This window comes from Mirounga angustirostris, unplaced genomic scaffold (genome assembly GCF_029215605.1).
Source record: "Mirounga angustirostris isolate CCGP_5_RB_7025 unplaced genomic scaffold, mMirAng1.0.hap1 SCAF_9, whole genome shotgun sequence".
Lineage (NCBI taxonomy): Eukaryota > Metazoa > Chordata > Mammalia > Carnivora > Phocidae > Mirounga > Mirounga angustirostris.
Genome location: NW_026991717.1, coordinates 30,797,445 through 30,824,135, shown reverse-complemented (window position 1 = coordinate 30,824,135; position 26,691 = coordinate 30,797,445). Strand labels below are relative to the sequence as shown.

The 26,691-nt window shown below is 43.3% G+C and overlaps 1 protein-coding gene and 1 long non-coding RNA gene across 2 annotated transcripts in view; one reads left to right on the top strand and one right to left on the bottom strand.

The window, feature by feature from the left end:
- Positions 1–701: 701 nt before the first annotated feature.
- On the bottom strand, positions 702–20,803 carry LOC135361546 (uncharacterized). The gene is made up of 3 exons (XR_010404939.1): positions 20,708–20,803; positions 1,224–1,277; positions 702–1,016 (listed from the first exon to the last, which is right to left on the bottom strand). It is a non-coding gene; the product is annotated as an uncharacterized LOC135361546 (long non-coding RNA).
- The window catches only part of TSPAN3 (tetraspanin 3), a 27,827-nt gene continuing 16,694 nt past the window's right edge, over positions 15,559–26,691 (top strand). The window contains exon 1 of the mRNA XM_045899619.3: positions 15,559–15,811. Coding sequence (XP_045755575.1) covers positions 15,749–15,811 — 63 coding nt within the window. The 5' untranslated portion in view covers positions 15,559–15,748. The remainder of the gene's footprint in view (positions 15,812–26,691) is intronic.

Below are 26,691 nucleotides of genomic sequence, written 5' to 3'. Positions count from 1 at the left end.
AAGTTAATAGTACCAACCAGCCATTATGGGCTCTCCATGCCACTAGATGAACAGGTCCAAAGGGAAGTCATGGTGTTGGCTGGAATGATTGATTGTGATTTGTGCTGTCCAATTCTATAGCTACCTGTGGCTATTATAAATTCATTTAAATTAAGCAAAACTAGAAATTCAGTTCCACATGTCAGGTGGTCAGTATCTGCATATGGCTATTGGCTACCATATTAGGTGATAACATATGGCTATTGTCTACAGAATTAGGCAGAGCAGATGTGGAACGTTTCCATCACTGCAGAAGTTGCATTAGACGGTGCTGATTTCGACAACCAAAGGGTAATAAGGAGGTCATTCCATGGGGCATGAAGAAACAGGGTTGCCTCTCTGGGACCCCTCTGCTCTACCTGCTAGCACTGGTATGAATGGGGGTCAATATGGAAGGAAGACCACAACAAACATATTTAAGCAGGACCACCAGGGCTCAGACCCCTCAAGAATAATGGTCCAGGCCACCTCACCATGTAAAGAACCCTACCCACTGAGGCGTTGGCTGAAGGCAAAGTCAACGTGGAATAAATGGTAGAGGAGGGAGGTCATACACCTTCACCAAGGCACAGAGCCCCATGTTCCCTCCCCATAGTTTCTTCCTTGCTCAGCCATGTGTATATTCACGTATTTTAATGAATTTCTCTTAGATTTCCCTTTAATCCACTACTGTATATACTGTTTGCAGAATACTGAAACAGGATTGGGACAGAATCAGAGAAGGAATGGACCTTGCCCCAGGGCCAGGCTCATCCCCCCCCCGGACTCCCCCGCAGGGGCCTGTGGCCACCATCCCCCGGAGTGGGGGGTGGGGGTTGCCAGCAGTGCCAGCTCCAGTGGGCGCTGGTGGGGCCGAGGGGGCAGGAGGGACAGGAGCTCTGCTGTGCTCTCTGGGGTGTGGGTCGGTGCATCTCGTCCTCTGGCGGCAGCAGACCCACATTTTGTGGGGCCTTAGGCTTGGATACGTCGGAGGACTTCTATAAGGAAAATAATAAAAATTATAAATACAAAATAAGGTACAAACATGAATATTACTTGGAATGAGAAAAGAAATCAAAACCACCAACAAGTACGGAAAATTGACATAGTCCAAATGTCACATAATCCCCCCAAATAGCATAATAGTTTTAAGTGCTACACACATCTTTGTAATACCCTTTTTTCCTTCATTTTTGGCTACATACCTTTTGGTCGCTTCTTCATATAATGATACTGTAAAGTACATTGCCTGACATTTCCTGTAAAGAGAATAGAAAAGATAATTTGGTGTTTCCTAAAAGGGAATAGAAAGATAATTCCTGGGGTGGTTAGCCAATCTGTTATTTTGTTACTAATAGTTTAGGAGAGTTCAGCTTCACAATTTGTCGATAAAGTTGGAAATTTTCAGGATTGTTGCCTAATTGGCAGAAACCTCTATCAAATAACTTTTATAAGTGAGCTGTAAGATTGTAGGGTGAGGACCAATCTTAAATATTTGGAATTGATGGCTCGTTAACCAGAGCAATTCAGATGCATCCTGGAATCACTGCTACATTGCTTTTAGCTGCATAATTGTGTAATAAAATGACTCTTACGCTCTATCCACTGTAGTTATTGATAAGTATGCGTAGCAGCCTTGTCACTGGAAGTTCCTTCAGGCCGTCTTGCTCTGTTGGTGGAAATTTCATGTGCCCCTTCATCTGGAACTACCAAACCTCATCAGGACAAGATGCATCAGTTACACTGAGATGTGATTCCATATAATGAGATGCATAAAACAAGCAACTTTACACAGAAATACCTACTGCTTGTGGAACTTCTACAGTACTCAAGCCCTGTAAACAATGAAATCCTGATACATTTTATTCTCCATGAATCTCATTAAAGAGAAACAAAATGTGTGATGCACTTATAATTGTATACACAGCATTACTGAGTATATTCTTTGAGAGGAGAGAATTTCCATTTTGACTGGGCATCCATGAGAAATGAGTCCTATGTTCTGATGGTGGAAGACATTTTCACCGACCCACTCTGGCTCTTTTCAATTCAAACCTTGTTTCTCCTCCACAACCTGCCAGTACTGGGTGCTGACCCCATTCATATTTCAATATGACGTCTCGCCAGAACCTTCATGTCATGATAACAGGTGGGTTGTTATGGTGGGTATTGGTGGGTATGAGTATTATTGCCCCAGAATGGCTAGCAATAATTTAGCTATACACAGGAGTGACTATAAACTACATACCTATATCCCACTAAACCAAATAAATGTATCTTCGGTTCAACTTCCCCTTAGCCAGATCCCAAAGATGTCCTCGGCCATCCAACACCATCCAACATGGTGGAAATAATGACAGGGAAGTTATAGTGAAAGAGACAGTGGTCTTAATGGAAACATTTTACTTCTGTCAGTTTTACAGAAACATTATGACCATGTACATGCATAGGACGGATCCCTCCCAGGGCTTTGCAGAAGGCCTGTGTGAGTTTCTCTAACATCACAGTATACCCACCTTTGGCTTTGGCTCTCAGAGCAGGAGTGGGGGAACCAGGGAATAGTCCCATTAATCATTCCTCTCGCCGAAAATCTCAACACAGTCCACACAACACCCCTCATGCTCACCCTCTACAGTCTGTGGAACGGGTATTATCATTTTCCCAGGCCACAGATAAAAAGTGGAGGCCCAGAGAGGAAGGGCTCTTGGCCAGGGTCACATAGTCAACAAGCAATACAGCCCAGCTCTTGTGCTTTGCCCAGGGCTCAGAGCCTACACAAGGCCTGCACTGTCTCATTTAGTGCACGGTCACTCTGACAGAGCGGCGAGGAAGGGCTTATGCTCCCATTTTATAGAGGCAGTAGCTTTTATAATCATCCGTCATATCCACACCCACAGGACAGTTGACAAGGCATTTGTACGCACATGAGTTTTATTTATAACTCTCAAGGCAACATGCAAGGAGTGTTATCCCTTTTTCCGGTAGAGGAGACTGAGGCTCATCGGAGGTCATATGGCCTGATTAAGGCCCAAAAGCAAGTCACTGCAAAGAGGCACTCCAAACCAGGACTCCCCACTCCTGGTTCAATGCTCTTTTCACTGCACTTGGCTCTCTTCCCCTTTAGAGATCAAAGGCGCCCCAGAGCATCATCTAGTCCCATCCCCTCGAGCCACACAGGAGAAGCTAAAGCCCAGAGAGGGGGGAAGGACTCCTAACCCAACGGTCGTTTTTCTCTCTGCCTCACTTCTGCAGGAGCCTTCATCTGCTCCCCCATGTCTAGGGGACCCCACTGCAGGCTGGATTTTGCCCTGACCTCTGAGTGACCCATCCAACAACAGCTTGTATCACGTAAGTCAATCACTGTCTTCCTCCCCAAACCCCTCTTCTTGGAAATAGTCTCCAACCCCGGGCCCCACCGAAGAGGGAGGAGAGTCTTAGGCAGCCTTAGATCCGAGTAGCCCCGCCCCTATGGCCACAGCCGATTGGATGACGCCAATGAGGGAGGGCAATCCAGACCAAGCAAGGTTAGACTTAGGCGCCAGAGCAGGTGAGTCTGAGCAATGGAAAAGGAGCCCAGACAGATGCAAATGCGGAGCCCCGCCACAGAAAGGCAGAAGCACAAAAAAGAGGTTAGGAGACCCCAGACAGAGCCTCCTGCCCTATGAGTTTACCAATCCCATGATTCCCAGCAGTACCTGGGCCCAGGTTATTTTTCTGTGTGATACACATTAGCACCCTCCCCACATTGAGTCCCATGAGTGAGTTTTCGTACCATGCAACTTAGACATTATAAATTATTTTTATTTTTTTAACAAGTTTAATGGGTGATACAATCATATGGTTTTAACTCATATGTGGAATTTAAGAAACAAAACAAATGAGCAAAGGGGAAAAAAGAGAAGGCGACACACCAAGAAACAGACTTTTTTTTTTTTTAAGATTTTATTTATTTATTTGGCAGAGAGAGACACAGCGAGAGAGGGAACACAAGCAGGGGGAGTGGGAGAGGGAGAAGCAGGCTCCCCGCCGAGCAGGGAGCGCGATGCAGGGCTCGATGCAGGGCTCGATGCAGGGCTCGATGCAGGGCTCGATCCCAGGATCCTGGGATCATGACCTGAGCCAAAAGCAGACACTTAACCAACTAAGCCACCCAGGCGCCCCAAGAAACAGACTCTTAACTACAGAGAACAAACTGATGGTCACCAGAGGGGAGATGGGTGGGGGGGATGGGTGACGTAGGTGATGGGGATGAAGGAGGGCACTTGTGATGTATGATGATGATGGGTGATGTACGGAAGTGTTGGATCACTACACTGTATATCTGAAGCTAATCTTACACTATGTTAACTAACTGGAGTTTAAATAAAAACTTTTAAAAAAATACGTTTTTTAAAAAAGTAGCACACTATATACATTGCTCTGTATCTTGCTTTTTTCACTGAATGGTCCTGGAAATCACTCCATGCCATAAAATGATGCACTGGTTTTACAACCAAAGTCCATGGTTTATGTTTGGGGTTTAATTGACCCGCCAAGGGGTGAGATGGCCCCGCAGGCCTGTCACTTCATCTCAGACAAAGGAGAGGCAGTATCAGGAGATATTTCTGGTCTTTTAGCTGGTGGGAGAAGGGAGGGAGTGAGGCTTTGGCCAGTGTCTACAGGAGGCCGAGGCCCTGACCTAGGGCTTGGCCGTGGCGGGGATACAAGCCCATCGTCATTATCTTACCGCAAGGCTTGCTGACTTCTGCCCCTCCTCAGCTTCCTCCGGCTCCTCCCTATGAAGTTCAGGAACAGGTTTCTCAATGACTTCATCATTCTGCCTCTTCTGCTCCACCTACTGAGTCGGTGCCCTGGAAACATGAAAGCTGCCAAGGCCTCCCTGGCTCTTCCCCCTCCCCGCGGGTCTCTCCTCCCTGGAGGAGCTTCCTTCGCCTGTGGCAGTGAGGGCTGTGTGTGCCCAGAACAGGCAGCTTCCCTCGCCCTCTGCCCCGCAACCCCTGGCCCTGGCAACTCTCTGTTGGGCTCCCCTGCCTGAGCTCTGGTGGCCTTTATCCTCTGCCTCCCTCAGGCTTCCCTGGCCCCGGGGCGGTACCCTCCCCATTGTTCCTGCCCTATGCCCAGCACCTCACCCTGGGCGCTGGGGCTCCCCTGGACCTGCCTCTTGGAATCACATCTCCCATTTACTCTTTCTCCTTCTCCCACACTTCTTTATTCTATTCTTCTGCAAATTGCTTTTGTAATTCTATCCCTGCTCTGTTACTCACTTGCACTGAAAAAAAATGTGTTTTTGAGACTTTCCAGCCTGCTCCCACATCCCGCCCATGATTTACTGCTGGTCACCTCCTCTTGTAAGGAACTCCAAAGGGTTTGCCTCTCTGTCTTCTCTCTCCCTGCCCCTCCTCCTTTTTTTTTTTTTTTTTTTTTTTTTTCAGATGTATTGTTTAGTTTATGGAGCCATTAATTAGGGCCGGGGGCCAGGACGTTTTTTCCACAGAGGAATTTTTGTTTCTGGATCGCATAGGGCCATTCCACTGAGTTGGCGTCAAATGTCTCTACCTGAACTTTGGGATTATTTTATCTGCGTGCACATGCACTGTAGCCCACAGCCAGGCATGAGAGCCCCGACTCCAGTCACTCCTTCCATCAGCAAACACTCCCTGTAGCCTCCTGTCTGTGGGCTCTGCAGTCAAATGCTCTACCCCTGAGCTATACCCCCTGTCTGTGGGCTCTGAGCTGGACAGCAGGACACACATAAGAACAGGACATCCTCAGGGCACCTGGGTGGCTCAGTGGGTTGGGCATCTGCCATCGGCTTGGGTCCTTGTCCCAGGGTCCTGGGATAGAGCCTCACATCCACCTCCCTGCTCAGTGGGGAGCCTGCTTCTCCCTCTCCTGTTCCCCCTGCTTGTGCCCTCTCTCTCTGTCCAATAAATAAATAAAATCTTAAAAAAAAAAAAAAAAGAATAGGACATGCTCGCTGCCCTCACAGATTCCCCAGTGTGTTGTGGAAGACAAGGCATGTGCAAGGATAATGGGGGGGCTACAGGTTGTATTTGTGCTGAAACTTGATCCCCTTTAGTAATTGTGAAGCATTTTTGAGCACCTGTTATGTGCCAGGCATTGTGCTGTTACTTCACTTACGTGGCCTCATTTCATTTTGACAACCACTTGCAAGTTGGGTATTGTTAACCTTACCTTACAGATGAGAAAACTGAGGCCCAGAGAGGTTGAGTCACTTACACACGGTGACATTGGAGCTGCAGCATCAGGATTTGATTCCAGGATAGGTTGACCCCAAGGCTAGGTTCCTTCCATGGCTGGAGCAGGCCTCTCTCAGCTCTGATAGCAAATAGGGGCAGCTTTCACACTGGTTCCCTACCTTGTCTCTTTTCTAACCCTCAGTGCGGCAGGTCGGGGATGTGGGTCAGAGCTGGGCCCAGAGGACAGAAGAGGGCAATTGGACTGACAGGGTGGGGGTGGGAAGCAAAGCTTGTCTGTCTGTCTGCACATGCGCAAGGACACAGCTAGCAGGGACGGTAGATCGTGGGGCTCAATCTCACGACCCTGAGATCAGGTCCTGAGCTGAAACCAAATCAGTTGCTTAACCAACTGTGCTACCCAGGCACCCCTGTCCTTTTTTTGGTGTGTGGGTAAAGATTTTATTTTTAAGTAATCACAACACCCAATGTGGGGCTCAAACTCACAACCCCAAGATCAAGAGTCACATGCTCCATCGACTGAGCCAACCAGGGACCCCATCAAATTCTTGGGAGTAAATGAGGCTATCTTTGCCTTTTCCCGCACCAGCATCTTCATTTGTGTGGAAGCCTTAATATCACGAGAATCACATCTGATAGGTGCTCCCAGCCCAAAAGGAACTACACTGTTCAATCAACAAACCACGACTGGGGTCTTCCCTAAACAGGGAGGGCATGGGATAAAGAAAGAGATGCATAAGAAAAGGTCCTTGTGGTCCTTGCCACAAGCCAATGTGGCAAGTGGCTTGATGGAAGAATGCCTGGGGGCTGGGGGCTGCCAGAGCTCAGGGAAGAGGATTTCACTCAGCTAGAGGGGGTAGATCAGGAATTCTTCTTGGAGGCAATGACTGAGCTGAATCTTAAAGGATGAGCAGTCCTTCAAGGTCAAGGCAGGTGAGAGAGGGCATTCCAGCACATGTACATGACATGTCCAAAGGCCGGGAGGGGGAGAGGGGGCAGGGCAGTTTTGGAGAACAGTAAACAGTTCAGTATGGCCAGAGCCTCTGCCAGGGGCTTTGTTACAAAAGGTCACTTAGCCAAGCTGGGAATTTGTCCCTATTCAGTAGGTGAAGAGAATGATTAAAATCCTTTAAGTGAGGGTAAGGCAGTCCGAGCTGCATTTTAGAAAGATCATTCTAGAAGATCTCTTATTCTAAATGGTGCCTGGAGAGTAGCCCCTATTGCAGCCTTCTGCAGTTCTCACACATACGCACACACAAAACACAAAAATGCAAAACAATTCTGAAAATCAAAACTGACAATCAATTACGAGAATCTGAAAGACAAAACAATTGCTTGTCCATGCTTCCACTAGGAAATAAAGCAATCCACTCATGTAAATAAAGATAGAAATACACTTAATTCTCTTTGCCATCCAGAGACCCCAAATATTTAACAACTAGAAAATCGCACAACTGCCCTTTTGCTGTAAATGGGCTGCTTTTTTGAGGTAGCCAGTGCAGTATTCTCAAATTCCTGTTTGTTTTTTTTTAAGATTATTTTTTTATTTTTTTATTTTAGGGAGAGAGAGAGAGCACAAGTGGGAGGGGCAGAAGGACAGAGAGAGAGAGAATCCCAAGCGGACTCCACGCCAAGCACGGAGCCTAATGTGGGGCTCAATCTCACGACCCTGAGATCAGGTCCTGAGCTGAAACCAAATCAGTTGCTTAACCAACTGTGCTACCCAGGCACCCCTGTCCTTTTTTTGGTGTGTGGGTAAAGATTTTATTTTTAAGTAATCACAACACCCAATGTGGGGCTCAAACTCACAACCCCAAGATCAAGAGTCACATGCTCCATCGACTGAGCCAACCAGGGACCCCATCAAATTCTTGTCCTTGCATCCACCTTTTTGCAACTAAATGAAGTTGCAATCCCCAAAAAACAAAAGGAGAGAAAGTAGGGGAGCCTACTATGGCTGGCACTTATCATCCTGAAAGGTGAAGAATCTCAAGGCAAAACACTGACATGAACGGAGAGAAGGAAGGGAGACCTGGTAATGATGTGTGATGATACACAGTTTTTCATAAACTCCACTGATCCAGAAATGGCAGAGAGACCAGACAACAGGAACAGAAGATGACCCCACTTATGGAGGAAGAAGTTAGAAAAATAAAACAGAAAACTAAGCCCAAGTAAAGTAGAAGAAAGACAAAATAACAAAAATGAGTCAAATAGGAAGACAATTTATTTTTTTATTTTTATTTTTTTTTTATTTTTAAAGATTTTATTTATTTGTTTGAGACAGAGAGAATGAGAGAGAGAGCACATGAGAGGGGGGAGGGTCAGAGGCAGAAGCAGACTCCCTGCCGAGCAGGGAGCCCGATGCGGGACTCGATCCAGGGACTCCAGGATCATGACCTGAGCCGAAGGCAGTCGCTTAACCAACTGAGCCACCCAGGCGCCCAGGAAGACAATTTATTAATTAAATTAAGCAATGCGGCTGGATCCACTCTCTATGAACAAAACTCAGTAGTACTTCTACTAACTACCTACAATTAGTGAAATTCAAAAACAATATCATTTACAATAACATCAAAAAAGCAACAAATATCTAGGAACACATCTAGTGAAAGGCTTACAAGACCACATACATTAATGAGAGAAATTAAATGAAACCTAAATCAAGGGAGGAAGGGATATACCATGTTCATAGATTGAAGGAGTAAGATTATTCATACCAACGCTATTCTAAATAGCCTGAACTGGAAACAACCCAAATGTTTCTGAACAATAACAATGCACAAATTCATCATGCTATAATCATACAATTAAATATATTCAGCAATGAGAATGAATAAACTTCTGCTGCATGCAACAACCCTGATGAATTCCATAAAGATAATGTGGGAAGGAATGCACTGTGTGATTTTATTTATAAAAAATTCCAAAACATGGGCACCTGGGTGGCTCAGTCAGTTGAGCATACAACTCTTGGTTTGGGCTGAGCTGAAACCAAATCAGTTGCTTAACCATGGCACCATGCTTAATGCAGAGTCTGCTTGAGATTCTCTCCCTTTGCCCCTCACCCTGCTCATGCGCATGCTCTCTCTCTCCCCCCCCGCCCTCTCTCTCTCAAATAAAAATAAATAAATAAATAAACAAATAAATAAATGAAATCTTTTTTAAAAAGTTCAAAAACAGACAAAACTCATCTATGGTGTCAGAAGTCTGGAAAGTGGGAGATAATGACCAACAGGGCCTAGGAGAGATTTCAGATGTTGGTCATCTATTTCTTGACCTGGGTGGTAGCTTCACAAGTGTGTTCACTTTGGTACAACCAAATTGTGCATTTATGGTTTGTGCACTTTTCTGAATATGTTTTAATTCAGTAAAAATTTTAATAAAAAAAGGAATAATTTAGGAAATGGAAAATTGTGATAAAAGGACTTACAAGGCTTCTCAAATTCCATGATCCAGATGAATTCTGTGTCATGTGTGGATACTACAGCTCCTCAAGAGAGCCAAGCACTTTATAGTTACTCACTTACTTAGCCCTCTCTGATTAAATAGTGTCCTATGAAATAGGTATTATTCTTATCATCTACCCACCCACCCTCATTCTGAAGATAGTCACAAAATCTGAAAAAAAAAAAAAATCAGCAAATGTCATTTCTCATTTTACAGGTGAGAAAACAGGCCGAGAGAGTTTAAAGTAACTTCCCCAGAGTCACAAAACAACTAAGGGGTAAGGACCAAGAGTCAAACCTCAGCAGTTGGGTCCCAGAACTTGCGCTCTATGCCACCCCACAGAGTCGGCTTGTCAGCTGTTTTTCTTCTGTTCAACTCCTTCCCCCATTCCTGGAACAGTGTTTCTCAAACTCCATAATTCATTCAACAATTTGTGCGGAGTCTTTGCCATGTTTGATGACACTAAGAACAATAGTGATTCCTATTGTGTTTCAGGACTTGCCAGTAATGGACAAACTTTTTAAGAGCTTGGAACACTGTGCCAGGATAATGGCTGAACAAAATGTCTTCTGCATTTTTGTCACTAGAAGCAGAGTTGTGATGGGCGGCATAATATGCATGTTCACTGCCAAGAAACTTGCATAATGATTTTCTGCATCTTTAAAGCCCTGAATCCATTAAGGCTTTTTAATTGGTATTGAGTAATACACCACATGCATGGCAGATATTATCCATAGCCATCCCTGAGCTCCTCTTCATACCACCTTTCATCTAGAACTGTTAAAATTACTCAGTTAACTATGCATAAATGTGTGGAATAATCAGTGTATTCTCAGCTATGTAAAAATGCAGAAAAAAATTTTTAGGAAATACACCAAATTATGAGCAGTAGTTATCTCTGGGTTGTAGCTTTTTGCATTGGTTTTTATTTCTTGGTATCCTCAAATTTTCTACAACGAATATATGTCACCTTTTAAATCATATAATTTTTTTTTTTTTTTTTTTTTTTTAGAGACTGGGGGAGAGGCAGAGGGAGACAGAGGCTCTTAAGCAGGCTCCCTGCCCAGCACGGAGCCGAACCGGGGCTTGATCTTACAACCCTAGATCATGACCTTAGCTGAAATCAAGAGTTGGACACTTAACCTACTGAGCCACCCAGGAGCCCTAAATCATACAATTTTAAAATCAGCTTAGAGTATATAAAGTTTTATATAATCATGTAATCGTAACTATGTCAAAATATGTATATATAGTAAAAGACTGGAAGAAGTTGTTAATAGTAATTATTTTCTGTATGTAGAGCAATGAGTTTTTTTCTTCCTTTAACTTTTTAGAACTTTACAATTTTTCTGTAGCAATCATCGTATCAGTCCAGATTCTAGATTACAGGGGTGCCTGGGTGGCTCAGTCGGTTAAGCATCTGTCTCTTGGTTTTGGCTCAGGTCATGATCTCAGGGTTGTGGGATCAGGGCCTCACGCTGGGCTTCGCGCTCAGCATGGAGCCTGCTTGAGATTCTCTGCCTCTCCCTCTGCCCTTTCCTTTTCCCCCTGCTTGCACACACTCTCGAAATAAATAAATAAATAAATAAATAAATAAATAAATAAATAAATAAATAAATAAAAGATACTTTAAAAAAAAGATTCTAGATTATAAACAATAGAAGTTGACTCCAGCCACCTTAAGCAGTAAAGGATTTATTGTAAGAACATTAGGTGCTTCTCAGGATCTTTTGGAAGCTAAGGAAGGCTTAGTAGAAGAGAAGCCAACCAAGGTTAAACCAAGGTCAATGGTTTGGTTAGGAGATTGTTGCTGGGACTGCCATCAGGCACTCCTAGCCAACACTGCTGCTGGACTCCCGGTGCCTGCGCTACTATAACTGTCTAACTGTCCCTGTGTCTTTATGTCACTCTCTCATGGTCCAGATTTCTGGGCAGGATCATCTGATTCACTAACAAATAATCATGTGCCCATGTTCTAGCTGCCTGAGCACAGGGAGGACTGTCTGGCTCTTGCCTGGGCTTCCTACAAGGTTTATACGGTAGGGATCCTTCCAAATTGATAGGGTGTTCAAATGTGGGAGAGCTCAAAAAAAGACAAATGTCCACTACACTCAGATATTAATATTATTAGTATTAGTATTATTAGTTGCAATGTCCCAAATCAGAGGGCAGAGCTGGTCTAATAAAGACACTAATCACCATAAGTAGGCACTGCTTTTATAATGAAAATAATAATTTTTTCCTTTTTTGATAAAACATAGACACTTGTATCATATAATGTGGATCAGAATGCATTTTACTTCACACAGTGGATTAAAGAGCAGGGTTTATTGGGGGAAGTTATAAGCCAAGGATCAGTGAGAAAAAGCAAAAGTACTCCATCTTCCCCTTGTCCCCCAGACAGGTGTGTCATGGTCGGGGCCACAGGACACACAGTGAATCTGTGTTTCTGGGGATGAACCTCAGCCCTCATTTGCTTTTTTTCTAGGTACAACTTTACCAGTAAAATCAGACTGCTTAAGCCCTGGGCAATAGGAATTTATAGAGTGCCAGGAGTTACCTGAGAAGGCTAATTTTTTAGAAAGGAGGAGTCTCCCAGTGGGTAGAAGGGTCAGCGAGGGATAGTGTGGGTCATGACACACTGGATAATATGATGGGTGTGCTGTTCATTGAACGGAACAACACAGGCAGAGGAGGGGTAGGTTTGGGGGAAGCGATGAGTTTGGTTTGGGACACACTGAGTCTGGAGAACATATGAGTCCTCCCCAGACAAGGTCAGTGTTCGCATTATACACACCCATAGCAGCCTGCAACTCTCCTTTTTTGCTTATCCCAATTGCACTTTAATCAATAATCACAGAATTAGTATTGAATCTCCACTCCAGGTCGTGAGCTCCCAGAGGTCTTGGCCCAGGTCTAACCACTTCACCGCTATATCCCCAGCACTGGCATAGGATCAGGCACAGAGTAAGTAAGCAAAACAAACATGTCGAATGAATTAATGAACCTACATGGAGCCCTGCAGCAGGCAGATATGTGGATAGGAAACTGAGAGACCTGGGATGAAGCTCTAGATTCAGGAGAGTTCCACACTTAGATAGTAACTGAATGGAAGCCACTGGCTAAGATGGGTTACCCACCGAGCCCAAGTGGGTTGAGAAAAATCAAAGAGCCTAAACCAGAACCCCAGGGAACATCATCATCCCAGGAAGGCAAGGCAGGTAAAGGTAGGCAGAGAGCAAAGGGAGGGTTGTGTTTTGGAAGCTAAGGGAGAAGAGAGTTTTAAGCATGGAGTCAGTGAAGTCAAATGCTGTCGGGAGGTCTTGTAAAATGAAAAACACCAACACTTAGGAAGCACCTGTGTGCCAGGCGGTGTCCTAACAGCTCTCAATGTACTAAATCACTTAATTCTCGAGACCACCACGTGAGGCAGGTGGGGGTTACCGTCATCGTTCCCTCCCTGTGATGAGGATACTGAGGCACAGAGAGACCACCCAGCTAGTAAGTGGGAGGGCTGTATTTTGAACCCAGGCAATCTGGTTCCCAAGTCCATGCTCTTCACCATTATATATGCTGCTTCAGAGAAGAGGTAACAGGTGGCTCATGGGTAACATCAATGGGAACAGATTTCAGCGGTGCTGTGGGGTGAAACCACATGGCAATGAGTGAAACGGTGAGTCGGAAGCAAGAGAGTCAAGACCAGAAGCCCAGCTCTTCCCTACAGAGTGGTCCAGCTGCACTGACACCACCTGGGAGCCCTTTCGACATGCAGAACCTCGAGCCCTGGCCCTATCTTCTGAATCAGACTCTGCAGTTTAACAAGCTCCTCAGGTGATTCATGTGCACAATGAAGTCTGAGAAGCGTTGGACTAGATGATCTTTCAGGAACTTTGGTTGAGGAGAGAGAAAGAAAAACACAGCATTAAGTGAAAGTTTTGTTTTTTTGTTTTTAGGTTGGAGAGCCTGGAGCATATTTATAGACTGAGACCAGTGGTTTGGAACTCCTGCAGCACATTAGAAGCACCTGGGGTGCTGTTAAAATGACCAGTTTCCTCAGGCCTACCCTTGGGAAAGCTGTGTGGCATGTGGGATGGGGGTGGAGACCTACCTGAGGGGAAGGCACAAGTAAGGAAGGACAGGATGGAGGTGCAGGCACCAGGGAATGAAAAATGGATGAAGGCCTCCTCAGGGAAATGGGAAAGGAAGGGATGAGGATGAAGAATGCAAAGGAGATATTTTGCAGAAGGAGAAAACGCAGTAACAGTAAAGCAGAGAGAGAGAAATTTTTAAAGGGTGGGGACCAGCAAGGAGATAGACGCTCAAAGGGAATCAAACCTGAGAGCCATGATTGATTGCTTTCTTAAATGCTAACTAAGACATGCGTGGTGGCAAGAATAGTACTTTAAGACAGTTACTGGCCTGCTCAGAGTCTTGTTGTATCTTCCCATCCATCACACATGGTTTACTAGGCACTTGGTTACTTTATTCTCTTCTCTCCACTGACCTCTGGCACACCAGGCTCTTCAGTGTTCCTTTTCCTAATCATCACATTCCTGCCTCAGGGCCTTTACACTTGCTATCCTCACCTATGGGCTGTTCTTCCTCCAGATATTCACATGGCCTGCTTCCTTACTTCAGTCAGATCTCCTCCAGTGTACTCTCCTCACAGAAGACTTCCCTTGTCACTCTCAATCCCCCGTCCTCTGAATTGTTTTCCATTACTGCCCAACATCAGTCCATAAAGCTACTTGCCTATTTGTTTAGGTCTGCCTTCTCTACCTGAATGCAAGCTCCATTGTCCTGCTTGCTGTGGAAAACCCACCGCCTGGAACAGTGAGGCACAGAGGTGCACTTGTAAAAAGTCTGGAGTGAATAAATGGCAGCTGCTACCTGGTGCAAATGAATGGGATGCTGAGATGAAAAGGTATTGCTGAGTGTGCCTGGGGAAGGTGATGAACTAGGGAGACTGAGGAAGAACAAGGTAAGGACAAGTAAATGGGCATCTTGAAGGGCCTGACTGAGGAGGAAGCACAGGGTTGTAACAGCAGGAGAGACTGTGGTTTCTGCATTAGACCACTCACTCTGTGTTGGTCCGGGCAAGCTTGTTAATCTTTCTAAGCCTCAATTCTCCCAACAGTAAAATGAGGCTGATAAGCATAGTACCTCCACCTGAGGTTGTGATGGGGGTTAAATGAGCTAGTAGCCAGAAAGAGCGTGATAGGCGGTAAGCTCTCAGTAAGTGCTAATTCTATGATCAATCCAAGATTGTGGGAAGAGAGTGAAATGTGGCAATGGGGGTGGGGTGGGGAGACGTTTCTGTAACCATTCCAAGTCCTGACCCAAAGTGTCCTACCCTGAGATTGACTTGTTACCTTGCCACCGCCCAACCACCCACGCAAACGTGTCTCTGCCTTGCTAAAAGGCCGTCAGCAGCCTTTTCTCCTTTCTGATGACTCTTCTGAGAGCTGGCCTAGCGCCTGGCACAGTAAGTTCTCCATAAATATTTGTTGGTGTTCACTGCACTTCTCCCAAACAAGTGCTACCTTGTCAGGAAAACGACGTGAAGTGGGAGAGATTCCGGTCTCCGACCTCTTTAGGGGAGAACGGGCTAGGCAGAAAGACAGGGTTCTGCGGGCTCTGAATCATCTCTAAGGCTGGCATAGTAAACTTAGCTCAGTAGGAGGGGAGTGGGTTTGTTCCTCTGGAACTTCCCTGAAGAGCCCTGGGCGTCCAAGAGCGGCCAGAGGCCAAGAACTGGCGCTGAATCTTCGACTCCTTTAAGAGGCGTGGCCTCGCTGTAGCTGCCGCGGGGGTGATTGGCTGAAGCTGTCGGGGGCGGGACTCGGTTGCCAGGGAGCGGCGCGGGGAGCCTGGGGCTCTGCGGCGGCTGCGCGCAGAAGCGAGGTGCTTGCTGGGGCAGGGGCTGCGCTACGGCACCGGGGGCTGCGGTGAGCGCCGCGCAGGCCGTGCAGTTCCCAGTGGAGAGGCGCTGCCGCCATTGCCGCCTCGCTCGGTGAGCGCATCCCGCTCGCCGAGCAGGGCCCCAGCGGGCCGCCGGCACCATGGGTCAATGCGGCATCACCTCCTCCAAGACCGTGCTGGTGTTTCTCAACCTCATCTTCTGGGTGAGCGGGGCCGACGGGCGGGGGAGGGCGAGGGGCCGGCGGCGCGGCCCAGGGGAGGCCTCGACTGAGGCGCTCGATGTGCCCGGCGCTGTGGGGGCGGCGGTGACGAGCTCGGCGGCGACGGGGCCCTGCGGCGGAGGCCTGTTCGCGAGGTCCCTCTCGGGCTGGGATGGAGGGCGGTGAAGGGAAGCCCCCGGCGGCCTCCGCGCTGGAGCTTGAGTCCTCGGCCGGCTGGCTCCGCGCCAGGGTCTCCGGGCCGTGAGGCTGGGCCGCCTCCCCCGGCCCTCCCGCTGGAACAGCCTGCTCGACCGAGAGCTCTCACTGCAGATTCTTTCAGGACCTCAGGCTCGAAATAGGATATTCCCCAAAGGGTCAGGCTCTGCTTTCTTTGTCAGGGCCCGGAGTCCCCACAGCTCCAGGGGCCGCCCCGAGGCGTGTGAGCAAACGGTGCCGGTCCGCGGGGACGCTAGCGACTCTGGGCTGAGGGATTTTGACTTACAGCTCTTTGTGTGTGGAGAACTGGTTAGCTGGTTACCAGCCCAGAAAACTGAAAGTAAGCCAAATAATTCTTTGCCCAAGAAAATCGGTATATTTGTTTTGGTCACTGGGCGTGAATAACCTGAGATCATAAACCCTGGTTAAATAGGATTCAGATGTCAAAACAAGATTTTGAAAGCAGTAAGTTCACTTTCAACAAAAGGTGGCTTATGATTTTTTTTGGACACGCCCCCAAGAAAGGGGTGTTTATAACCACTTCATCGCAGTTCAGGTTCTTACCTTATCAGGGACTTTTGTAATAACCGGTATTGTTCCTATCACTCTCCACCCTCTAGTCCATCTGAACCTTGCACCCTGATAAATCTTTTTAAGCATTTCTTCCCTCACATCATTTTATTTAAAAAACACCCCCGCCCCCCAATCTTCAGCAGTACAATAAGGTTCAACCTCTTGGTATTGCAGCTGAAGTCTTCAGTCACCTTTCCTTCCTCATAACTGGCCACGTTCTTAAACACTTGCTGTCCAGTCCCCAGACACTCCTTGAACGTTCCCACTTCCATACTTTTGTATGTCCCCTTTCAGCTTCTCCTTCTCACACACATACCTCATTTGGAAAGAATCCTTGCCTTCTTACATCCCCCCACCTCAACAAAGGATGAAACTTTGTTTCATGTTCAGAACTTTTCATGATCTGACTGCTGTAGCATAAAAGGATAATTACGTATAATAAGGCACTACACACAAATATTGCCATAGAGTCTTTTAGGGTATTTATGGTGTGATGGAAAGGGTCCTGATAGTACCTGTTCAAAATCACCCGCGTGACATTGGAGTTTCTATGACCTCTTCCAATTAGAGCAGTGTTTCTCATACTTTAGTTTGAGTTACAAACCTTTTTAAAAGGTAAAAGAATCTTTCGGGGATCTTCAAATGAGAGACACTCTATTAGATGATAAGGTACTTAGGCAGAGAGTTGGCTTTACAGTTTCTTGGGATTTTTATGGACATAGCTATTTGATTTTGAAAAATAAACTATCAAGTGAATTCTAGACTATTCAGTCTCAGGGACTGGACTTGTTAATGTAACAAAATATTTAAAATACAGGAACCATTTTCTTTAAATAATTAAACTTTTTGGGGTGCCTGCGTGGCTCATTTGGTTAAGCATCCGATTCTTGATTTGGCTCAGGTCATGATCTCAGGGTCCCGAGATTGAGCCCTGAGTCCCTGAGCCCCCGAGCCCCAGCTCTCACTCAGTGGGGAGTTGCTTGGGATTCTCTCCCACTCACATGCACTTTCTCTCTCAAACAAATCTTTAAAAAAAAATTAAAAATAATTAAATTTTCATTTTCTCTAAAATATCAGTTAATTCTAAGTGAATGCTCATGAATCTTTAGAAATGTCTTTAGAAATAAGTGTATGTACTACTGGTACTTCTGTAAAGAAAGGTTAGATTGAACTTCAGTTGTGCTTTCCTGGTGGGTTATTGCCAAGACTAAAGTCATACTGTGTAGTAAAAATATCCTTTTTCTAGGTTAGTAGGATAGTAAAGCTTTTGTGAACTGTGATGAGTTAAGCAGACATGCAAGGGGGAGAATGTGGCTTAGAGCAGGATTAGTGGAACATAACTAATGAGGAAACAGTATTAGATGTGTCTCCCACTAAACAATTAGTTTAAGGACAGACCGTTGGAATCTGATGATGCTGGTAATGATAACTAACATTTGAGTGCTTATTACATCCAGTCAAGGTGCTGAGCACTTTACAATGAGTGTCCTCATGGCAACCCCACCTGGCAGTAAATATTCTTACGCATATTTTACAGATGAGGGCATTAAGATTTACTGAGGTGAAGTTGCACACCCAAGGTGTGGCAGAGTCTGCCTTCAGACCCAGGTTGTCTGATACTCTAGAGCCTGTGATGTTAGAGCAAAGTGTGATTTTTTTAAAAGATTGGAAGGGGGAAGGAACTCATTAGCCAAGTTAGAGTCACTTTCTCTAAACCATACTAATTTTAACCTTGGTTAGAGCCTGTACCATCATTTAAACTACACTGACTTGTCAGTTTAAAAAATTAGGTCATCATGAGGAAATACATACAACAGATGTTAACTGGTTCTCTCTGAGAATTTGTAGTGCATTCTTCAGTTCTAGTAAGTGTATTCTTATATAGTGGCCCCTCCCTCCTTTTAATGCCTTAACACACACACACACACACACACACACACACACGGAAGAATAAACATTCCCTGCATAGAGCATATCAAAAGTTTACCTAGGTCCCCTTGGGCAACTTTGTAAAGACTTTATAGTTCTGTAGCACTGGTTCTTCACTATCAGATGGTAATGGCTGATTTGTGGATAATGGCTAACTGTGGATTAATTGCTTTGGCAAGATCTTTAAACTATACCTTTTAATATCTTGATAATCCTGTTTTAGTTGGCAGTTTGTTCAATGAGCTGTGGAAATAGGTATGTACCTGAAATACTTAGGCTTGGCACCAAATGACCTGACAGTCAAAATTGTTAATGTTGACTTGGTCCTTTGGACAGTGCAGTCTAAGAAAGTTAACTGTGGAAAGGCACAAACTAAAAGGGATAACAATCGTTTCTAAAATCCTGAAGGTTGTCTTCATGGAACTAGAGAGTTCCTTACCAAATTCCAGAATGTTAGGGCTTGTAGCTTGAAAGATAATTTTGGACAAGTGAAATCAGGTAAACAACTTGAATCTCTATTTTTTAAATGTAAGTGTATTAGTGCTACACCATGATAATTTATGGAAGACCAGAGTGTTTGAGGTACATGACTAAATGTTGAAGACTACTGGAATAGTCTTCAATTGATAATGAAATATTTCAAGGAAAACTAATGCCTCTTCTATAAACTGCACCTTTGTACCAAGGTCAGAAAGTATTCTTAATTCAGTGGGTCATTTGATCTGACCCATAGGAGGCCTCATCTAAAACAAGTTTAAATCAGTACTTTTTAATTTTCAGGTTTTATTCTGGTAAGTTAGTTTTCAGTCAAGTTCCATATTACACAAATTGCCTTTACTTTTTCTACCCTATAAGAAAAAGCCAACTGGCTAGTATTTATTTTGCTGATATGTGTCTTAGGCATTATAGGGACTACAAGACAAAACTTTGTCCATGCTTGTAGAATTTATAATGTGGCATATCTGTTTAGACTTTTGTTTTTCATTTGTGTTGAGAGGCGATAGTAACACTAAAACACTTATGGAGTAGGAAGTACTACAGGAAGGCCAGACACTTTTTAAGTGCCTTTATAAGTAACTTCAAAATGTGGCACCTTCACTAGTCATCATTCACTTATATGTAGTCCCCTATACATACAAATCATATTTGAAAGCCATATATAACCTTTAAGATTTATCTTTAAAAAAAAATTTTTTTTCACATTATACTTCCATCTGAATATATATAATTAAGGAAAGTTACTTTGTTAAATATAGCACAGATATTTGAGCACTTAGTTTATGCTTATATTATTGATAAAATGATATTGATAAAATGATGGAAAAGCCAGTGGAGGTCTTGTTCTTACAGAACTTTCTTTTTAGTGGAGTGAGCAAGCAAAAATAAGAAAAATATCAGATAGTGATGTGATTATGCAGACAATTAAAACATGGTGCTATCATAGAGTGAGTGAATGGCTGCCTAGGTTGGCAAAGAAACCTTCCCTGAAGAGGTAAAATGTAATCTGGACTATAAGCAGGAGTGGATTTGGGGGTGATGAAGGCATTTAAGGCAGGGAACAGCCTGGAGGCCTAATGGCAAAAATATACTTGGTATATTCAAATTACCAAAAAGGAGATTTAACTATATGTTCATGCTTTTGTTTAAAAAAAACTTATAATGACATATTTCAAGGAAAACTTCTTGTCAGAAATCTCCTTACACATATTTTGTGTTCTCCAGCACTTCTTATACATTTGAACTGGGGATGTGATACTTTTATTTATTTATTTTTTAAGATTTTATTTATTTGACAGAGAGAGACACGGCGAGAGGGGGAACACAAGCAGGGGGAGTGGGAGAGGGAGAAGCAGGCTTCCCGCTGAGTAGGGAGCCCGATGTGGGACTCGATCCCAGGACCCTGGGATCATGACCTGAGCCGAAGGCAGCCGCTTAACAACTGAGCCACCCAGGCGCCCGGATGTGATACTTTTAAACTGGAACTTTCATCAGACATCCTGGAATTCACTTCTCTATTTCCTGTATTTCTATCATCATGAATGACTACTCTGACAAAGACTATGTCATCAGAACACACCTTCAGCTAACAGATTTTTTTTTCCATACTTCTTTTTCAGTTCACCAAAAGAAAAGCTGTCAGTAAGCAAGTTATGGTACATTAATAGGAGACCTATTTCTTACCTTGTCTTTGGCAGTTAAGAAATTGAATATTTCCAGTCTTACTTCACTTACAGTCATCTGTCCACTGATCAAGTGCCTTGTGGCTCTGAGTAATTGTTGACTGAAAGAACTCAGCACTGGGAACTTGGAAGCAGTCAGATGACCAAATGCAGGAATGCTCTCTTTAGTTGGAATTTAAGGAATAGGTTGTTTCTTAGATTTTTAGAATATTTATCATGCATTGAAAATATTTTCATGGATTTTATTCCATAAGATCCAGTTCAGGTTAGGATTTTTGCAGAAAACATATTCCATAAAATTTATACTTGCACCAGACAGGTATACCCTAAGAATCATTCACTCATAAATGCTTGTTGAATATCTATGCTTTACTTGTTTCTGAGAAATACAACAAAAAACAAAAAGACAGTCCCTGTTCTCTAATAGCCCATGGAGTGAGGGAGCAGTTAGGCAAAATCATCTAATACCTGATTGAATTTAATTTCTAGGTGCGCCTTCCTCCTCCTCTCCCCGTCAGGTAAAACTTATGGACAGTCTCAAATCTGCCTTTATCTCTGCTCCTTCACCTACTTTAATAGTTTGGTAGAATCAGTAGATGAGAAAAATGACTTGTGTTTATATATTTGTTTTTAATTTACTAAAGGTGGTCTATAGTAAATGCCAAGATATTGTATCTTACACTGTTACTGCTGCTGATTAAATACATAACACCAAGGATGGACAAACTATGAAGTTTATGCATCTCAGGCTCCTGTATTAATAACTGATTGTTTTTATAGTCAGAGTAGGTTATGGGGACAGAAGGTCTCAGGAAAAAAATGCATGTTTAAATTCCATGCTTCTCCGATGACCCTTGGAGCCCTACAGTTGGAAAATAGCCAGTTTCCATGCTGTTAAAATAATCTGATATCTGGCAATTGGTTCATCTCCAGTTTCGTTGCCACCCGAACTTTTGGGTCTTTCAGCTGGTAGGTATAAATTGGATTAGATGAACATCTTTGTTAAAGTAGATAAACAATGGCATAAAAAAACTGAATACAGAAAAAAAAAGTGAAAATAGGGCATAATTGAGGAACATGACCTCTGGTATATCATCAAAATAATAGCGGTGTAAAAGGATGAAGATATTTCCTCTTTAGGAATAATGACAGTAATGCAGTGATGTAGTTAATGATGGAAGAAGTGGCTTATTGTCAAAACTTTGCAACCCTAAGTAGGGATTTGTTCTTTTTTTGTCTCCTTGAAAGGTGACGTTCATGTGGTGGTGGTTGGGGGAGGAAGGATAATGTGTACTGAAAGAATCAGAATTGTGTTAGATAATCAGAAAACATCTGAAGATGAGTCAAAGGCAGGTAGACCAGAGAAAAGTGATAAACGGGAGATTGGCAGAGGTGCCTAAAGTATTTGGGATGGAAGAGATGCTATTTTATGTTGGTGGTTAAGGGCAGATACAGGAATTCATTTGTGAGAGAACAACAAAGTCTCAATTTAGATATAATTTTAAATATTTTGGGACGCCTGGGTGGCTCAGTCAGTTAAGCGTCTGGCTTTGGCTCAGGCCATGATCTCAGGGTCCTGGGATCAAGTCCCACATTGGGCTCCTCCCTCTGCCTGCTGCTCCCCGTGCTTGTGCTCGCTCTCTCTCTGACAAATAAATAAAATCTTAAAAAAATATACAAATAGGGCGCCTGGGTGGCTCAGATGGTTAAGCTTCTGCCTTCGGCTCAGGTCATGATTCAGGGTCCTGGGATCGAGTCCCGCATCGGGCTCCCTGCTCCTTGGGAGCCTGCTTCTCCCTCTGCCTCTCTCTCTCTCTCTGTCATGAATAAATAAATAAAATCTTTAAAAAAAATTTTTTTGAAAAAAAAATTTTACTTTTCTGATTATGCAAATAATATATTTGCTTTTTTAAGAAGATACTAAAAACTATTTTAAGAAAACAGACTGGGGCACCTGGCTGGCTCAGTCGGTTAAACGTCTGCGTTCGGCTCTGGTCATGATCCCAGCATCCTGGGATCGAACCCCACATCCCGCATCAGGCTCCCTCCTCAGTGGGGCGCCTGCTTCTCCCTCCCTCTGCCTGCCTGTCTGCCTTCTTGTGATCTCTCTCTGTCAAATAAATAAAATCTTTAAAAAAAAAAAAAAAAGAAAAACTAATATCACCATAATTCCACAGGCAGAGACAAATGACATTTTAGTGTGTATTTTAATGTCTGCATATGATATATGCTTTTCCCTTAGCACATCACATTATTTATTATTATTATGCTTTAACAAAATATTTAAAAGCTATAATGCCAAGTATACCTCTGGATGCCAGGTTTTTTTCTTTTCTTTTATTATGTTAATCACCATACAATACATCCTTAGTTTTTGATGTGGTGATCCATGATCCACTGTTTTCGTATAACACCCAGTGCTCCATGCAGTACGTGCCCTCCTTAATACCCAACACCGGGCTAACCCATCGCCCCACCCCCCTCCCCTCTAAAACCCTCAGTTTGTTTCTCAGAGTCCATAGTCTCTCATGGTTCATCTCTCCCTCCGATTCCTCTCTGCTTCATTTTTCTCTTCCTTCTCCTAATGTCCTCCATGCTATTCCTTATGTTCCACAAATAAGTAAAACCATATGATAATTGACTTTCTCTGCTTGACTTACTTCACTTAGCATAATCTCCTCCAGTCCCATCCATGTTGATGTGAAAGTTGGGTTTCTCATCCTTTCTGATGGCTGAGTAATATTCCATTGTATATATGGACCATATCTTCTTTATCCATTCATCTGTTGAAGGGCATCTCGACTCTTTCCAAAGTTTGGCTATTGTGGACATTGCTGCTATGAACATTGGGGTGCATATGGCCCTTCTTGTCACTACATCTGTGTCTTTGGGGTAAATACCCAGGAGTGCAATTGCTGGGTCATAGGGTAGCTCTATATTTAATTTTTTGAGGCCCTCCACACTGTTTTCCAAGGTGGCTGTCCCAACTTGCATTCCCACCAACAGTGTAAGAGGGTTCCCCTTTCTCCACAACCTCTACAACATTTGTTGTTTCTTGCCCTCTCAATTTGTGCCATTCTAACTCTGGTGTAAGGTGGTATCTCAGTGTGGTTTTGATTTTAATTTCCCTGATGGCTAATGATGATGAACATTTTTTCAGGTGTCTGTTAGCCATTTGTATGTCTTCTTCAGAGAAGTGTCTGTTCATGTCTTCAGGTTTTTTTCTTTTGTTTTTGCTATAATTTTGTTACAATATTATCACATTTTGATGAACATACCTTCCATACAAATTCTTTGTTTCCATCTGACTTATTTTCTTAAGGATAGATTCCTAGAAGTGGAATTAATAGGTGTGAAAGCATAAATATTGAGGCCAGTATTTGTTGCCAGATTGCTTTCCAAAAAGATTATTCTGTATTAATCTGTACTTCAGCCTGAGGGTTCTTTTCTCTGTACCCTCACACATCTTTGAATACAGCTTGGCTCTCTTTTCTTTTTTTTTTAAGATTTTATTTATTTGCGAGAGAGAGTAAGAGAAAGCACGAGCAGGGGGAGGGGCAGAGAGAGAAGCAGACTCCCCACTGAGCAGGGAGCCTCACTGCAGGGCTCTGATCCCAGGACCCTGGGATCAGGACCTGAGCTGAAGGCAGACGCTTAACCGACTGAGCCACCCAGGCGCCCTGCTTGGCTTTCTTATTGAACAATTTGTTAGGTAGAAAATGATATAATTATTTTCGTAGCTTCAGAAAATCTTGGTAAGAGTAGATTTAATTTCTGAAAGAAGATTTGAAATCTTTGGAATAGTCTTTTTTTTCCTTGAAAGTTGATAAGAAAGTGAATGAAATATATAGCATTGGGCTTGGGAAAGGAGTAATTGCGTTTAATGATATGAGGTATTTTATCAGAGTAAGAGTTGAAACAAAGCATGTTTGGACTAGAAAATATTATGATATGTAGAATGCTACAAGAAATTTTAGGGTGATTTTTAAGACACTTGTAATGGCACAAAGGTGGAGTTTGGGGAAGCTTTCAGAAATACACTAGGTAGAATTACCAGTGGATTCCTTGCAGGAGAGAAGTGTGGTACATAAAAAACTAGTATGAGTGTACAGGAAACTGAATTAAATGTTAAAAGATGTACATAAGATGGATTTCTGCTGGTATTTTTATCCTCTGCTTTCTTTTTGAAATCTGCTTTCTTACAAAGTCTAGAGTACATAGTGTTTTTCACGTTGCCTTTTCTTGACTGTTTTTTCTCCCAGCATTCCAATCACTTTTACTTTACTAATTGATTCTTTGAGGCAAAAATTAGTCTGAAGGAGCAGTTCACGCAGGTGGTAAGAACTTGTCAAACATTGTGATTTTAGCTGAATGATCTCACATGGTCTCTTATCTTTACACTGTCTTGGTTCTTGCCAGTTCTGGACATGAATCGATGACTATACCAGTGTAAGAAAATCACTTCTCTTCTTCTTTGCTTTATCTTCACCTAAATGTTCTATAGGATGCTTTCACCTTCACATTTCTAAACTTCCATGTAGGTACACTTTTCACGACAGAGCTATTTTATTCCCTAGCTTGTAACAAGTCTGTTTAGTTTTTGATAGTGCCACATTCCCTTGTCAAGTTTCACTGTGGATGATGTGCACCCTTTCATTTCATATTCTTTCTTCCTTAGGAAATTAAAGAATTTAGTAGTTTTGTGGATTTCAGCATTTTATCAGCTGTTTCTTTCACAGAAGTTTTGAAAAATAGAAACAACAAAACAAAAAACCCAACTATAGTTTTCTATAGTTTATAGTTTCTAAACTATAGAAAAAGCAATCTTATGTGAGAATGAAATGTTTTACTTTAAAAGAGACTTTACATTTGTGTGTATGTAGTAGAAGGGTAAAAGGGTAAAATGAATATCGTACTTCTGGAACTTTGCTTCCAAAATTTGATAGCAAGATAGCTTTAGTTTTTAGAGAACAGCTTGGTATGGAAAAGCACTGGCTCTCCTAAAATTTTAAAATTCTGTGGCTTAATTTGGGGCATGAGTTTTTTAAAAGATAAGGAAGAATAGTTTTAAAAAATTATTCTTTTTGAAGCAGGGGAAATCGGAGGGGTAGACGAACCATGAGAGATGATGGACTCTGAAGGGCAGGCAGGGTTCTAGAGGGGAGGGGGGTGGGAGGACGGGTTAGCCTGGTGGTGGGTATTGAGGAGGGCACGTTCTGCATGGAGCACTGGGTGTTATGCACAAACAATGAATCATGGAACACTTCATTTAAAACTAATGTTGTAATGTATGGGGATTAACATAAGAATAAAAAAAAAAAATTATTCTTTTGGTAGTTTCAGCCCTCAGCCTTTCCTTTGAATTTCCTTTCATGTCTTTGTAAAAAGGATGAATATTTTTAGTATACTGTCCTGGCACAAATCCTTCTTTTAGGCTGAGTTTTTTTTCAGCAGTGACTAAAGCAGTGCAGTGCAGTGCAGTTGCTTCCAAGTTCTCCATTTCATCTCTTCTGTGGCACCTCCTCCCCCTCTGCAGCTGCTTTGTTGGCAAAGCCCAGATCCTTTGATAGATCTCAATCCCATCATGACCCTTCAAAAGCAGGATTTAACCCAGTTCACCTTTTAGCCTTTCTAATAGCCGTAATTCCTATATTAAACATCTGTATGACGACTCTGCATACTAGTTCAGAATTACTTATCATTTCCTCTCTGTTTACCATACAGCTCTACCTGTGTTCTTAATACTGATGGTTAGATGTCTTTGAAGAAGTTGCTTATTGTTTTTAGGCCTTCAGCTATTGTTAGGACACCTCCATATTTTCAAAGAAACTGATGTCATTTCATAAGTTGTTTATTATGCAACTTAAGATATAAGCACTGTATACAGATATCAAGAGAAAATTTTGAAGTTGTCTTCAATTTAGGAAACAAGCCTCTGTTCACGAGTAATTTGATTTATATACTCAACCAGCAATCAGTGCAGTT